This window comes from Triticum dicoccoides, chromosome 6B (genome assembly GCF_002162155.2).
Source record: "Triticum dicoccoides isolate Atlit2015 ecotype Zavitan chromosome 6B, WEW_v2.0, whole genome shotgun sequence".
Classification (NCBI taxonomy): Eukaryota; Viridiplantae; Streptophyta; class Magnoliopsida; order Poales; family Poaceae; genus Triticum; species Triticum dicoccoides.
This window is the reverse complement of record NC_041391.1, coordinates 660,450,164-660,467,197: the sequence shown is the minus strand read 5'-3', so window position 1 is coordinate 660,467,197 and position 17,034 is coordinate 660,450,164. Positions and strand designations below refer to the sequence as shown.

Genomic DNA, 17,034 nt, shown 5'->3' with positions numbered 1-17,034 from the left:
GGAGGAGGCAAGGGACCAGGCGCGGCCGCGCCGGCTAGCCCTCCTGCGATGATGGTGTGTGGATTGGTGGAGGTGCACGGAGACGAAGGTGGATGGAGACGGCGGCGGGGGCGGCACGTGGGGGAAGAAAAGACCTGCCACCACCATCCTAGGGCCCGACGCAGCTTCGCCTGCCGGCCCTCCGATGGCGACGGCGCGGGAGAGGGCGTGGGCGGGGGAGGGGGAGGGGGCTGGCGGCGGTTGCTAGGGTTCCCTCGTGTTGCCCGAAGCGAGCGACGCGGGGGTCGGGGGACCAGAGCTTCTAGGGTTGTGAAATCTACTCAATTTCGTGCATGTCGTTTCAGACTTCCGTTTCATGGAAGTTCATACACGTTTCACGTTTGTTGAGTTGTTGGCTTATTGCTTGCATGTGGTGTCTTTCTCATTCATCTTGACAAACAGGAGTACTGAGTACAGTCCCAACATGTAACAAGTCAGTTCACATCGCGTCCAAGAAACTTCATCAAAATAACGGTACAGTTCTAAACAAGCTTCTAGCTCAGACCACCAACGTCCTTTCCTCTATTAGTTATTTTCCTAATCAAAACTGAATAAAGTAATGGAATGGTAAAGCTGGCGAGATCTACTGAGTTTGGCTTGTGTCTGGCGTTCAACCTTGTTTTTTTGCTGGGGAGATCATAGGGGTTGATTTTGGCAACACGACAACTTTTTTCTTCCATAAATGTCACTTCTCATTGACTCGTAATATAACATCAAAAGGGTTATAAACACAATGAATATACACATGACCTCTGGATGGTTAACATGCACATAGAGAACACCAAGGCGTGCACACAAGATCACGTCAACATAGAGCAAAGTTAAACAGGACCAAAAGGAGGAAAAATACAAAACAGAAAAAGGGAAAAGAAACAACACCAACGATGATCCACGCCAAACAGTTGCTAAACCTATTTTAGTTGCACCCGGACAGCTAGCACTTAAATTTGTATACCTCTCATTGTTTACCATGTTTTATCCTTAGTTACCCCAGTTCAGTAAGAAACTGCAATCATATCTCACATTGAGTTACACTTTATATGTGGTTGTTACTCATGAATTGGATATGTGCATGAATATGCATAGCTGCCACTAAGAAATGAATATGCATGCAAATATCCAGAGTTTGCATGTACCAAGTGTTTGTGCAAAATTGATCAAAATAATAACAAGTAACACTCTCCTTTGTAACTATTATGCATGTACCAAACATATCATTTATAAGTAAATCTTGTTGCTATCCTTTAGATAATAACAAATGCATCCTTTATACTAAATCTTTTGGCTTTCCTTTGAATAATCACAAGTGATATGCATGCACTGAGTGCGTCAATTATAATTAAATCATTTGTGCTCTCCTTAAATATTCACAAGTGGCATCCATGATTTCCATAAACAATAGATTGTATATGAGTTTTCTCTTGTTTCTTCATTCACCCTTGCTTTCGAACGATGTGGTTATACTATTTTTTTTCTTGAACTAGAGGAAAGAACAAGGAAAATGCAGTGGCCCTTCATAAGTATCCAAGGCACTGGTTGCGCCGCCTTCGTGCATCAGACCAAGGCGTTGGGGACATGCCAAGGCAGATGCAACAATAACATAATAGGCTATTTCCTTTCACCTGCCAGATAAGAGGCTTGTGTTTGACATCCGACCGGTATAATCAAACTGGAAATCCCCCTCACTGCTTATTGGCGGAACTCCTGAAATCGTTGGTTGCAATAGCCTTGGAACTTCCGGCAAGCATGCTTTGAGCCTTGAAACAACCTCAGTCATTGTCGGTCTGTCGATGGTTGCGTTTTCGACACACATCATGGCAAGGTCTACCACACTCTGCAGGGAACTAGCATCATATTGATCCAATAACCTCTTGTCGACAACATCGTGAATACTACCTGTAGCAATCTTTTGACGAATCCAGTTTGGTAGATGGATGGTTTGAGGGTTCACCAATACCGGGGGTTGGCCAGTGATGATCTCCAAGAGTACGATGCCAAAACTATAAACGTCTGTCTTGACTGTGAGCTGGAAAGTTGCATGGTACTCTGGGTCGAGGTAGCCAAGAGTGCCAGCAGCAACAGTAGATATGTGTGTGTGAGCATCATTAAATGCCCTTGAAAGACCAAAGTCAGATATTATCCCAACCAGATTCTTATCTAGAAGGATGTTGGGGGTCTTCACATCTCTGTGAACTACTGATGGGGTGCATGACTCGTGTAAATACTCCAATCCTGTAGTTTATTGAAACACATACTTTTTCATAACACATAAATACACATCACATAAATATGAATACATAAATGAAATTGAACCTTGTGCAGCATCAAGTGCAATGTAAAGTCGTTGTTCCCAATTCAAGGTATAGTCATCTCCTGCATCAAAACATACCAAATTAATGCAAGTGCCATTTACTACACGCATGACAGCAGAAATCCCAAATTTTTATGTGAAATATCCCTTCACAGCACGCGTCGCAACGCCTGAATAGATCCATTTATTTTGGTCCTGCGCATGCATGTCTCTACTATAACCCCCCCCCCCCCCAATTTAACGGGTGGGGCCTAGTGTGTCTCTTAATCTTGCTCATGTGAGTTGCTAAAAAGGGATTGCTTACACCTGTCGAGAATCAACTGCACCAACGCGCACGTGAGATAGAATCGCCCTTTTTAATGTTTGAACATATTTAATCTAACAAATGCTGGTTACAGATGCAACTATTAACCATAGCATCAATTGGTTATAAAACCATGCAAAATAGGCATGTTAATCTTCGAAAGGTAATTGCTTTTCCTTCTCTTTACTAGTGCTCTTCTTTGTTACAAATGTGATTAATAAGAGAATTGAGTACTAAAGTATTATTTGAACATGTACCTCTCTGGTTAGTGTGTTCTCTACAGGGTTGGAGATGTACAAGTTTATAATCATTGATTGACTCCAAGAGTGTAGCTGTGCTCACCCCAATTTGTTAAGTGTGCACCTATTACTTAGAATCTGCGGCTCTTTGAATGTAATTATTGTGGTCTTACTTATTAGTCCAATGTATATACCAAGTAAAGTAGGTCTACCAACACATTTGACTTGACTAGCGACATCATTAATAGTCTAGTAAATGAACCACACCTTTAATCATCAACAAATCAGTTTTAACTCACTAGGATGCCAAAGTCAGACTAGTCAGTTTTTAGAGTTTTTCCCTCATACTGACGACTATATCCTGATAGTTTTTATATTATGTTGTGAAGCAACATTTAGAGACATTAAAATTGTACACTAATTGAGCTCTCTTAGACCATTAGTGTGTTTTAACTGTTGGGTCTGCTACTTTGGGCATTTGCCGGTCGTTGGATGCTATTCTGGTCCCCCTTGGGCTCTGTACGCTGACCACCTTAGAGCTCAACGGAAGTGGGTCGCTGCTCCAGGAAGTATTTCAGGGGTTTTCTATGATTTTGGACCAAATGGGCTAGATGTCACGTAAGTATATCTAAGAAATCCCTAAAATGGCAAGAATGTTGTGGAGAAAAAGAGAAGCAGCCCCACAAGCGTCGATCGCTGCATGTGTGGACGTGATCCCTGGGCGATGCGGGAATCGGTCGATGAGCTATCTGCTCGGTCGACGTCTCTGGTGAGGGGACCAGACCGGTTGATGTGGAGGCGAGGTTGCGGGTGATGCATGTGGAGGCGAAGCAACGACGAATTGTTCAAATGAAGTTGAGGCTACTCATATAGTGCGGAGTAATTTAGACTAGTGTCATACATATGACACTAGTCTATGTTATCACCTTCATAGTGCAAAGTAACATGTATGTAGTATCATAGATGGTAGCATTTATTAGGTCGTAGACTTTTTTTGTCTTCGGTTGCATCATAGTGCAAAGTGTCATGCATATTATGTTACCACAAACATCTCTCTCCTTATTAACTACATGTCACATAAGCAAACTTGCCTTGAGAAACGTTATGTTACTAGCTAAGTTACTCCCAGTATGACCAGTCTGGTCCTCAAGGATTGAAGGGGCAACCAACCTTTAGTTTTCGGGAACATTCATCGTGATTGATGTGCGCCACTCGTAGGTGGCCATTAAATGTAGGAAAGTGTTTGGTTTTCCCACAGATACTTCCTAGAGCTCCCCTACCTCCAGGTTATCTTCAGCTCCATCCCCAGGGTTTCTTCATGTGCCCTTCATGTTGGCTCTTTCTGGATCTCTGCTACTTGACACCAAATACTATAGCCGACTGTGTAGCTGGTGTCCCTATGCACGTTGTCATCCAAGATGGCCGCTGCACTGCTCCATAAATCACTTGAGAGGATTTAAGAGGGTCATGGACTGCGGATCCAAAGGATTTTTTTACCGGTCACATCGACACAACTTAGAAAACCTCCTGCGGCTGGTTGTTGCTAAGCTTCGATGCACTTCTTTAGTTCTCAGATCCTTCAATCTACATATGGTTTGATCTGGAACACTTTCTATACTTTATTTTCCTGTGTATTTTTTGGTTTTGTATGATGTTTGCAGATGAAAATAAATCTCAAATTAGGATATATATAATGTGTGCAACACACTAATGTCATTGAGAATTCAGCAAACGTAAAGTGTCTATTACTCTATGCAATGTTTTGTACCATTATAATTTATATGTACCGGAGGAAACGGGTGCCACCGACGAAAGGGTGACCGAACTTTGATCATGTTGTTGTCAAATGGTGTCTCCAGATCATGTTGTTGTTAGATGGTGTCTCCAGATCACTTCAATGATGTGAATTTCATAGAATGAACAATATGAGTTTCAGTGAATGTGATTGTTCTGTTGAGCTCAAAACTGTTGGAAGTATGACCTAGAGGCAGTGATATCGTTTTACTATATTTCCTTTTCATAATTAGAGTTTATATTCTATGCTATAACTCCTATGATCCTGGAACATGTGATTCAGTGGAAAACTCATATGCACGTGTAGAACGATAAACAGTAAAATAAGATTCCTAATCCTTCCTATAAGACTAGCTCAAGTGTTGTTGGTGATCACGTTTTCCGAATCTTGAGGTATCATTAAGTGTAACAATAGTCTGAAAACAACATTGAGAGTATGACGTTAGAACAACGATCATATTTAATCGACCCAAACTTGTTTGTTATACTTTGAGATAATATCATCATGTATCAATTGTTATAACATGGAGTATTAACTTGTGATTTTAGTTCCTTAGACCATGAGAGTATGATAGTCAATTCTTACCGTACAGTGAGCTTTGGGGTTGCTCAAACGTCATCAGTAACTTGGTGAACATAACGACAACTTACAGGTTCATCGAAAAGTTTGACAAGGAACACGGTAGCTCGAGAGTAAAATTTGCTCCTCCAACATTGGAGAGATATTCTTAGGTCCCTCTCGGTGTGACGGCATCCATCATCGTCTGGCCAGACACAGGTGACATCGTCACGGGGATGATGGAACACGACAACGAGAAAGAAGAACAAAACCGGTAGCAAGGAGACCGGTATTGTGAGCATGTGTATGACCCAAGACGATACCAATATATCTCACCTTGGGTTTACAAAGTATCGTGAAGCAAAGGTAACATCACATGATAACCAAAGGTTCACTCGAATGTCATTCATGTAATCATAGGGATCGATATGGACGTCACGGTTCCGCTATCGGTCATTGAACGAAGGGGTTTCGTTCACGTTTATGATTTACCGAACCTACATGGTCACAAGCTTAAGGTAATCGTGATCTTCTAAATGTTAGTAGGACAAGAGTATCGAGGATTTATTTGTGAAATAGTTTCATTAATATTCGGATAAGTTCTGAGAGGAACCAGAAGCGTTTCGAGGTCATAGGAAGGGTTTCAGAGGTTATTAGGCAATACTGGGTATTTTGAATAAATAATACATAGGTGAAAAATGTTTTCGATGATGTTCTATTAATAATAAAAGGCCCTATAATTGTTAGAACGCTTTTGTAATTAATTAAATATCAACGGGCCTTAAAGGCCAAGTGGTGGGAGGTAACTTGGGTCACGAAGGCCCAAGTGGAGGTGGTGCCCCCCTTTCCAAAGGGGAGGCTGAATTGGACTAGGCGAGGAGTAGGTGAGGAGTCCAACTCCTCCTTGGCTGGCGCCCCAAGGGGGGACTTTTCCCTCCTTGGTGGCTGCCCCTCTCTCCCCCTCTAATGGTATTGACCCCTTTTCTATACACAAGTTTTAGGTGTCTCCTCTAGTCCAATACTACTAGTTCTAGTTGAGATAATTAGAGTTAGTTCTAGTTCCTCTAATCCACATAATTAGAAGTCCCGTGTGTCTCTAATCTCCTCTCTAATTCTCTAGCAGCGATTAGTTCAGGACGGTGAAGTGTTGACAGATCATTAAGATTGTACGCTTGCGAACTGTAGAGAAGTCGTGCGTTCGTTCTTCGGTTCAAGGGGATCGTTCGAGGGAGGTTTGCGGGATCATTAGTTGACTATTCTAGGGACTCCAAGTACGATCTACATTGACTTGTTTGCTTCCGCTAGAACTCAAAGTTGGTAACGATCATGATCCAATTCTCTAATGCACCTACATATTGTTCCTGGGTGTTCATAGGGTGATTATTTTCTGTTTTCTACTACGTTTTCCAACAGAAACAATCATTTTTTATTATATGTTCTTTTTTCAACTATAACTTGAACCTTTTTGGTTTCATTAAATTAAATCGGGGAGGAATCCCTTCTTAAAAAGAGTATTGGGACTAACGTACACATGACCACATCATATTCATCTGAATGATATCTATATCGATTAGCATGGGATGTGTACATGTTATGTTAGTTCTAGTCGAATTCACATAGAAACTCGCCTTCCAACTAGAAGATACTAATAAACATAAAAGGGGGAAAATTAGAGTGGACAACTCGGGACTAGTACCTTTTAAGCCATGGAAACACATTGATCATGTTGTAATGATTTCCCTTCTTGTGCTTTGCAGTTTGTTAGTTGTGTTTTTGCTGTGTTTGGCATTGCCAATAACTTGCTACAGCTCTGTGGCGCACAGATTCTTCCCTACTGGTTTCTAACCGAGGTTGGTAATTGAGGTGTTTTTTCAATAGGCCATCTTGTCTTGATATATATTACCATGAAAGTTCTACTTGATTCCCAACAAACTATAGTGGAGGTGAATTTTTGGAAGTTGATTTCGTAATCACTAAAGCTGGATATGAACTACAGTTACAAACAAGGACAATGTAGACACAATTTCTTATTTGCATACATCTCTCATTTACATTATATCCTCGGTTAGTCTATTTTGACACCTCTGTTTATTCTTTGTTAGTGTTCAAGTCCAACTATCTCAACACTCCTCCCATGTTGCCAATTGGTTCTTGGTATGTCTTTGGATCAACTGTTTTCATTTCATCCATTCAGGTAAATCTGAATGCTTCGTATATGTAATGTTAGTCCACTTGACCATTTGATAACAATGACACGCAACAACACTGAAATAATACATGTATGGTGCTACATACATGTTTCTTTTAATGGTTCTTTCCCTCTTTGCTGGAAATACAAGAACCAGTTGTCAAGATCACATGCCATATAGTTGTTCAGGTTTTGGTTTTCCAAGTTTCTGCTAGCATGATTAGCTATTAAAATTTGGGATGCACTAGATAAATGTTAGATGTGCTACTTGTGTTGATAGACCTACAATGAAATGACAATGAGCGGATATGTATAGTTCACTTTTATACAGTTGAAGTTATGTTCTTTCACTCATATCGTCTTTACATGTTCCTGAAAATGAAATTTGATTCGAAGTGGCATGTATGGATGTAGACATGGTTCATAGACATATCTTCTTATAGCTCTTATAGAACAATAGAGGATCAACAAATGGTTTGGTACCATGGTTACGTACAACTTTGTATTCCTTAGTTACCTAGCATCAGTCTACTTACTTTATGAAGAGTTGATCCTATGCCATCTATTTCGGGTTACTCTATTTTGGCATGCCATGCGCATGCTGCTACTCTCTATGTGGTATGTCATACTAGGGTATTACTACTTTGTAGTATCCTAATTTTGGTGGTTACTCTGGTTCTATGCCCTGCTTACCTAGGGAAAGTTTGGTTCGTTGGAAAGACTAGTTGACTAGAGATAGATCTAAATTTTCCTGGTTCAATGTAGTATTAATTGTCAATTATTAACATCGTCAACATTTTACATAATAATATACCACCTGTCTGTTTTTTTGTATATTCTTATCATCCCATTGCAAAAATAGATGGACGCAACAACACGCACCAATTATGATCTAGTATATTGACATAATTGGGAGCGTAGGTGGTTTTTGAAGTGGTTAATCAAAGTTGTTGGCATTTGGATCATTTCGTAGTTATCGATTCTGTAGGTAATAAAACCCTGACTTGCTCAACTTGCTTTTCAGACTGAAAAATTTAAGATTTGGTTGAATGGTTAATTTTACAAAATTCAACTACAAACTGCCTTTGTCAGAACTGAAAGAGAAGCTAGAGATATAACAAACACCGATTTGGATTGGTTCTACCTAAGTCATGTAGTCAAGTATGCTTGATAGAAACCATTAAGTAAAGTTAAGAGAAAAACCTCCTCTTAAGATTTGTTGAAGATTTCCTCTAGGCATGAAGTCATAAACGAGTGCTAGGCACTTCTTGTTTTGGCAATATCCTGCCAAAGTCACGAGATTCTTGTGATGAACTTTGGACAAGGTTTGCACCTGCGGCATCGTATATAATTAGAGACATCCCAGAGTTCAAGCCAATTGCATTAGTTTGATGAAAATGGACTGTCAAAAGGCTTTAGACATCTTACAGACTTAAGAGTTTCTATCGAAGAAAGCAATGATTTTTCTCAGTCGATTTAGGTCATACCTCTGGGAGGAAGTCTGTTGACTCTGCTATTGATGTCTCCATAAGCACCTTAACAGCTACTTCATCGCCATTTTCCAGTATGCCATGATAAACAGTACCAAAACCTCCTTTTCCAATGATTGATTGGAAGTCCTTAGTGATGAACTTCAACTCTACATAAGTGAACCGTCTGATATCAATATGTAGGGGTGTTTCCTCTTCATAAATATCATAGTCCTCATGATCTCCTGAGTTCCCTGCAAAGCTAGGAAGTTGGTTGTTAATAGAATTAAAGGTTTGAAGCACATGTCTAATGTCTATGACCTATTAATTTATGAGAAATAAATTTGAGAGAGCATCATTTTATTTTACCTTTTTGGCATACCTTCCATAATACGCCCAACACAACTAGGAGTGATACCAATACCACTGGAACTATGACTGCAGTGAGCATGACATGTTTGGAGTTCTTCGTATTTGAACAATACATGTATTTTCCTTTTGAGCAAATGGGATTGCCTTCTAGTCTAGTGACACAATTACACAACATATTAAAACTCAAAATCTTAGGTGTAACAACTCTATCTCGTTACAATTATAACATGCCTCCATTTTCTAACGTAACCAACCTGATAATAGTGCTTTCAAACTAAATTAATCTCTAAAGGAATAAAACTACATGGTTTCTAAATAGATTTGTATCTCACTCTCATATTGAAAACCTATAGGTGATAAAGCATTAGTAGTTTTTAGATACTAGTATATGTACTAGGGGCGTGTTTTGGATCAATACAATACACGGCCAAAGTGTAGCTTGCCACACCTTTTGTGGAGCCCAAATTGGTTGCCACAATTTCATCAAAATTTCGTAAGAGTTTATGTGTATGAGAAGTCGGATATGATTTAGAAAATGTGGTCTGGAAAGAATATGGCATTAACTAAACAATGGCAGAAGAAAAGGAAACTTCCCTGACTGATATGGCAAAGTACATGTATGAACCAAAAATTCCCTTAGCTCCTCAATTGTTTTCAACCAATGCATTTATGTTATATGTGCAAAGAATTGTTCCTAAACTTTGAATTAATTTGTATCATTATTTAGTGATAACTGAGGTTTGAGCCATTTTCTTTCGGGTGATAAAAGTACAATTATATCAACTAGTGATCGTGCAATAGAGCAAGCCAAACCTTAAGTCAAGTAGGCCGGCCTGAAATCTTTGAACAATGGAATTAGGGATTGGTCCGTCGAGCTGGTTATAAGACAAATTGCTGAAAGTAGTAGCTAAATCATCAATCTAAAATTTATACCATTAGCGGAATGTTGAAACGGTACAGAAACTCACAGGACTTTTAGTGACTTTAGTTCATAGTTTGGAATAGTGCCCGTCAAGTTGTTGTGAGATAAATCCCTACATATATTTTTGCTCTCAAGGTCACAAAATATGCCAACATATTTTCATTTAGCTCATCAAAATTATGCGGTAGGGATCACTTACAAATTTTCCAGTGATGCCATCATGAAGAATGATATAGCTAATACACTTCTTAGTTTGCTCGTAGACATATTTCTGCAAAATAATCTATCTCACTAAGAGTCGTAATTTACCTACACCATTGAGCTTACACGTGTTATTATAATAACTCACTTAATAAAAGTGATTAATTTACAAACATAGTGTTTTGGGTTTGAATTACCAGTGTTTTCAAGATATCAGCTACTCCCTCCCTTCCAGTTTATATGACCCGCACATATCCCTCAATCGTCAATTTAACCAATGTGATATGAGTATACCATTTGAAACTTTTTTCGAATATGAATTCAATGATATACCTTCTGAGGCATATAACTCATATTTGATTGGTTAAATTAATGATCTAGGGCACGTAGGTCTTACAAACCAGAAGAGAGTGAACACTAATGTACTCGGTAGTAACATACAACCTTCGAAAGCAAAAACTAATTTAGAGCAACATGTAGCGTTAAACTAGTTGGTATTGATGTGATGTACCCCAAAGGTTAAAAATATGATAAACTGTGTCGGATGGGTCTTGGTCGTGTTCTTACACTCGGACAATCCTCGGATTCTGGTTGCCATTCGAATAGTCGCAAGTCAAACCTTCCCAGGTATACTCTCTTGGGGAGCATGGATCTCCATTCCAGTTTCTTCCCAAATTGTAGTGTTTTTTCACCTCTTTCATGTAATTGACTGCAAGAGCAAAATGAAATAAATTACATGACAAGGGAAACCTTCCTAAACATGACAATGATAAAGGAAGCTGTACATGTTGATAAAAGAAGTTGTATATGTTGATAAAGGAAGTTAAATATTAATTAACATGAAACAACAACTTTCCCCTATTTTTTCAATGTAAGGTCATGTCAGTGTTGAACAGAGCAGGGAACCTTCAGGTGTCTATGCAGTGGGAATCATTCACGAGTCATGACTGATCTTACCGTCCTCGGAGGAAGTGGTGAGGTTGTCCGTCCGAACAATCGAGTACACCTCAAGCGCATTGATGAGCGGCGGGAGCTTCGAGCCGGGGACCTTGCGCAGCATGAAGGACGTAGTGTTGGACCCGCTCAGGAACCGATTCGTCAAGAACCGATTCGTCGGGTACATGCTCTCTACCCGCATCGGCGACAGGGACACGTCCTGGAACAGCAACTCGTCTGCGCTGTAGACATTGAACGTCCTGTTTGGGATGTCGCCAGCTATCTCAGTGAAATGGAATATCGGGAGAAGCTCCATGCCCCTGATGTCCAGGTTGCTACCGACCTCCACGCTAACTTCCATAAAGGAGTAGTTTGTATCCAGGGTCGTGGCTTTCTGGAGGATGACCTCCGGTACTTGGAAGATGTCAATGCTGTTGAGCCTGTTCACTGGTCTGCTAGTGTTCAGGCTGATCCAGGGGTAGGTGTTGAAAGAGAAAGACCAACCCTCCCAGAACCGGTCGTAATTGTCCACTGGATATCTTCATCGCACACAAAGACAAGGAAAAACAGGTAAATGAAACAAATTTGCAACAGTTCATTTGGTTGAACTAAGGAGGGTCGGAGAGGGTATCTTAAGGGTCATAAATTTGCATCCTAATTGCTACGGGAACTGCCAATCCCAACTTAATTCTTGAGACCGTGAGATTGACTAGTACTTCCTCTGTGAAAAAATATAAGCCTAGTCATAGTGGGGAGTAACTTAGACTAGTGTCATATGCATGACACTAATATAAGTTACTACTTCATAATGCAAAGTAATATAATAGTAGTATCATGGATGCCTTCATTTATTAACTTGTAGACTCATCTTGTCTCGGAAAAGCGCTATGTTACAGTAACATATTATGTTACCACCCCTCATTAACTACTTGTCACGTAAGCAAAATTTTCTTGAAATGCGCTATGTTAATACCTAAGTTACTCCCACTATGACTAGTCTAAGAGTGTTTGGATCACTAGTTCACTACTACTTTAATGATCTAAGAGCATTTCCAGCCGCGCCCCCAACAAGTCCCCCCGGCGACTTTTCGGCCGCCGGCACCAAAAAATCGGCCCAGTCGCGTCCCCTGGGGCCCATTTTTCGCCGGCTCGGGCTGAAATTGGCGCCGGCGGACCCAACCTGAACCCGGCGCGCTGGGGGGCGCTCGGGGGCGCCGAGAATCATTTTTGGCGCGAAAGAGCCGCGGATCAGCCGCATCAGCGACACCGCCTGCCTCGTCTTCTTCCGACGCCTCGGTTTCCCGCGGGGAATCAATGGCAAGGCTGCCGCCGGCCAGCTTTGCCATGGATTCCTCATGGGCGGCGCGTCACTGGGCGGCGCACCGACGCCTCCCCTCCCTCGGACACGTACACACGGACGCGGCGCGGCTATATATGGCCTTGCTCGCCTCTGATGAGCGCTACCTCTCCCGAGCGCCGCCGCCGAGCTCTTCTCCCCCAGCCCTACCTCTCCCGTGAGCCGCCGCCCAGCCCCTCCATCTCCCTCCCCATTCCCGATACCCGAGCGTTTCTCCGGAGACGAGGCGGCGGCCAACGGCTTCGGCCGACGTTCGCTCCGCGAACAGGAGTCGTGGCTCCTGTTCAAGGCGAACATCCCGGCGCCGCCGGACATGCGCGCCGGGCCGACGGGCTGGAGGCTCAGCAACGGGGGAGTGCCCATTCCCCCGTTGCCCGACGCCATGGCCAAACCCTCCTACTTCGCTGGCGAGGTTGAGATCGCGCGCGCCTCCCTCACCGACGCCAAGCTCTCGCTCCCACAGTACGCTGCCGACAACCACGCGACTTGGGCGGCGTACTTCGAGCGCTGCCAGCAGCAGCGGCTGGCGTCCATCAACGGTGCGCCGGTGATCGGCGGCCTGAAGAACAGCGAGGGGCGCCACCTTTGGTGGGGCGCCCCCGGCCGCACACTCGAGGGCGTGCTGACACACCTCGAGGGCGACAACAACCCGCCGTTGGCGTACCCCACGGCGAGGGCGGCCACCCCGGCGCACCGCCAATGCGACGGGAAATGGGCGCCAAGGAGGTTCGGCTCCTCCTCCTCTTCTTCCTCGTCGCGCTCTTCCTCCCAATCCTCCGGCACTCCGACGCTGCTCGGTGTCAAGGCCGAGCCCGCGGCGGAGACGCCGCTCGGCCGGCGCACTCGCAGCGCCGGCATCGTCACAGCGAGGGAGGCCGGCGCGCCTCCTCGTCAGCTCCTCCTCCGCGCTTCGTCAAGCCGAAGACGGAGCCAGGTCTCGCGCTGGTGAAGACGGTGCCGGGGCTGGCGCCGGTGAAGACGGTGCCGGGGCTGGCGCCGGTGAAGACGGAGCACGGCGAGGTCGAACTCGACGACGACGCGGCCCTTGAATGGGCACGCCAGGACTCCCTGAAGATGGCAAGGGAGCGCCAGTGCGCCGCCCTGCGGCGCTTCACGCAGCGCCGCTGAGGCCGCGACGAAGGAGGAGTCGTCATAATCGACGATAGCGACGATGACGACGACGCGCCACCGCCACCACCAGCCGGGGAGGGGTCCAGCAGGGGCGCCCGAGTCAAGGAGGAGAAGGTCGACGATGGCGGCGACAACGGCGACTACTCGGTGTTCAGCAAGTTTTTTTGATTAGTTTATATATGTAATGAGATGAGATGGCGACTACTCGACTAAATCCGCGAATATATGCCCAAGTTTGCCGAAATTTGTCGTGTTTTAGCCGAACTTTGCCTAAGTTTGCTATACAATTTTTTTTGCGCGCCTGGGGCAGCCGGGGGATGGCGGCTGGGGACCAACTCGCCCCCAGGCCCATTTTTTGCGCCGGGTCACCCCCAGGCGGCGATTTTAGGCGCCCCCTGTCACCCCCAGGCGGCGATTTTAGGCCGCGACGAAGGAGGAGTCGTCATAATCGACGATAGCGACGATGACGACGACGCGCCACCGCCACCACCAGCCGGGGAGGGGTCCAGCAGGGGCGCCCGAGTCAAGGAGGAGAAGGTCGACGATGGCGGCGACGACGGCGACTACTCGGTGTTCAGCAAGTTTTTTTGATTAGTTTATATATGTAATGAGATGAGATGGCGACTACTCGACTAAATCCGCGAATATATGCCCAAGTTTGCCGAAATTTGTCGTGTTTTAGCCGAACTTTGCCTAAGTTTGCTATACAATTTTTTTTGCGCGCCTGGGGCAGCCGGGGGATGGCGGCTGGGGACTAACTCGCCCCAGGCCCATTTTTTGCGCCGGGTCACCCCCAGGCGGCGATTTTAGGCGCCCCCTGGGGGGCCAACGGCTGAAGATGCTCTAAACACTCTTATATTTCTTTACGGATGGAGTACTAGTTTCTGTTAGAAGCAATTGCAGGATTCAAGAAACAAAAGAGTAAGCACTGGAAATGCATTCACCTAGCCTACAGAATTTAGAACCACCCTGACAGGAGAGACATAATTAAGATATAATCCGAAACCGGAGTAAATATTATGGATGCCTTCTCACCTTGTGATATACTCAGCGGCGTCCCCAAATCTGAACCGTCTTAAGTAGCTGACAGACACATAAGTACTCAGAAAAGGGTACATTGCATCTCCTAGTGGCCTCAGCTCCAATGAAGACACGAACGGAGTCCCTGAACCCAAGTTTATCAGACAGAACGACAGGAGGTTGACCGGAGCAATGGTGAGCACCTCTTTCCATAATGTGAGCGATGGATCGAAATTTGTCAAGTTCACTGTCTCCCAGAAATTGACGCCGATATGCAGCCCAAATATGAATGGCGAGCCGTCCATACTCCTGTTCAACCCATCATAGTTTCCGTAACTGAACATGGCCCTCAGCAGAAACTTCTTACCGATGGCGGATGGCAGCGTATAGCAGTTCCGTTTGCCGTCAGGGAAGCTCCTCAGCGTTTTTTGTTGCTCGTTCCCTGCATCAGCAATGAACTCTGCAGAAATTTTGGAGCTCAAACCGCCTTCCATAAATTTTCCGTCAGAATCATACGGTAGTCCTGTGGCGCTGTCGTTGTAGGTGCTACCTGCACTGTCTGTCCATCCACAGTCGACGCTTAGGAACCCTGCGCAAAATTGAGAGTATGCATCACTGTATCAGTTTCACGCGTTCCTAGTTCAAGGTCTACACAAGGATTATTTTGTTTAGAGCAACCTACGCAAAGATCACGACTCACGCGACTAGATATTCTGAAGGCTCTAGCTAATAATATGTGGATTGCTAAGATTTTAACAAAGTGATTCTTTAAAAATTGCACACTAAAGTAAACTGAAATGTGCAGATGGAGCAGGATCAATCAGGTGCAGGATCTAGAATGAAAAAAAGCTACGAAGGATATGGCTTGTATTACCAGATTGGCCATCGACTCGAAGCATCATGACCAAGATGAGCAGCAGCGCCAACATCCATGTCAGTTTCGTACGTTCCGAGCAACTGAAGCTGCTCGCCATGGTACTCCTCGGCTCTCGCAATGTCTGGAAGCAATCAAGCGAGAAACTCTGTATCTGCTACCAATGGCGTGTGTGGCGATATAACAGAGAAGAAGACTAACGCGGTTTGGTGCACTGGAATGACTTGGCCTCGGCGCTTAATTAAGTATTTAGAGGAACAGAACTTCTGCTAATCAGTACTCGTGAAAGGAATGCAACTTGGAATAGAGTTTGCACGTCAACTATCGTGCTATTGGACAATCTCTCATGACCTAGTGTGCATCAGGGGCAACGACGAAGTCCCAAGTCACTGTACAGCTGTCTCCTATAGCGACGCACGCTGACATTTCACTGAATTACCAGTAATAAAATTGTACTCTTCTCAATACAAAAAGAAGGAGAACTTGCAAGAGCAGTTGGAAGATGCGACGCCAAATCCTAGCATGACCAGGCTGACATAAGAATGAGCGAGAGTTTCTCAAAAAGAAAAGGAACAGAGAACGAAAACGTTATTGCTCTGACGTTCGCTGGGAAGGGTTTTCTCGGCATGTGGCGTGGCCGATCTCCTCGCACAAATCTCAACACGTTCGTTGGAAAGATCATTTAGAGGAAACGCCTGAGCGGAACATACTTCTTCGCTCGTTTGATGCTACCTTTTTTTTAAGGGGAATCTAACATATAAAACCTTTGATGCTAGCATGTGGCCGGGAGCGCCCCACCACAGGAGGCGGTCGTCGCTGTTCTTGCTCCCCGCACCATCGGCGTGTTGTTGGTGGAGGCCAGCCACTCCGCCTGCCGGCGTTCGAAGTACGCCGCCCACTCCTCGTGGTTGCCGGCGGCGTACTCCGGGAGGGCCCGCCTCCGACAGAGACGCCCGCGCACGCTCGATCTCGGCGCGGAAGTTATCGAGGCGCGTGACATCGGGCACGGGGGGAGGGGGGAGGGGGCAGGGACGCCACCGACGTTGAGCCTCCACCGTCCCGGCGCGCTCATGTCGGGAGGCGCCGGGTAGTTGGCTTTGTGCAGGAGATGGGCTTCCCACTCGTGCAGAGAGCGGCGGCCGAAGCCATTGGCCGCCGCCGCGTCGCTGGGGAACCTTTCGCCCATCATCTGCGGCGGCTGTGGGAAGGGAGAGGAAAGAGAGCTTGTCGGCGCCGGCTGTGCACGGGGAGAGAGAGGGGGCTGCGGGCGGGTGTGTCCACCAACGGGGGAGGTTCTGCTTTATATAGCGGCCGGGGG

General features: G+C 44.8%; 1 protein-coding gene across 1 annotated transcript; it reads right to left on the bottom strand.

Moving 5' to 3' along the window:
- Positions 1-1,179: 1,179 nt before the first annotated feature.
- Positions 1,180-15,850, bottom strand: LOC119320386 (senescence-induced receptor-like serine/threonine-protein kinase). Its single transcript, XM_037594493.1, has 12 exons — positions 15,717-15,850; positions 14,858-15,431; positions 11,356-11,873; positions 10,966-11,107; positions 10,397-10,468; positions 10,244-10,309; positions 10,089-10,169; positions 9,273-9,427; positions 8,922-9,157; positions 8,638-8,767; positions 2,353-2,412; positions 1,180-2,271 (listed from the first exon to the last, which is right to left on the bottom strand). The coding sequence occupies exons 1-12, from the start codon at positions 15,814-15,816 to the stop codon at positions 1,658-1,660; spliced, it is 2,748 nt and encodes a 915-aa protein (XP_037450390.1). The 5' UTR covers positions 15,817-15,850; the 3' UTR covers positions 1,180-1,657.
- Between the last annotated feature and the right edge of the window lie 1,184 nt (positions 15,851-17,034).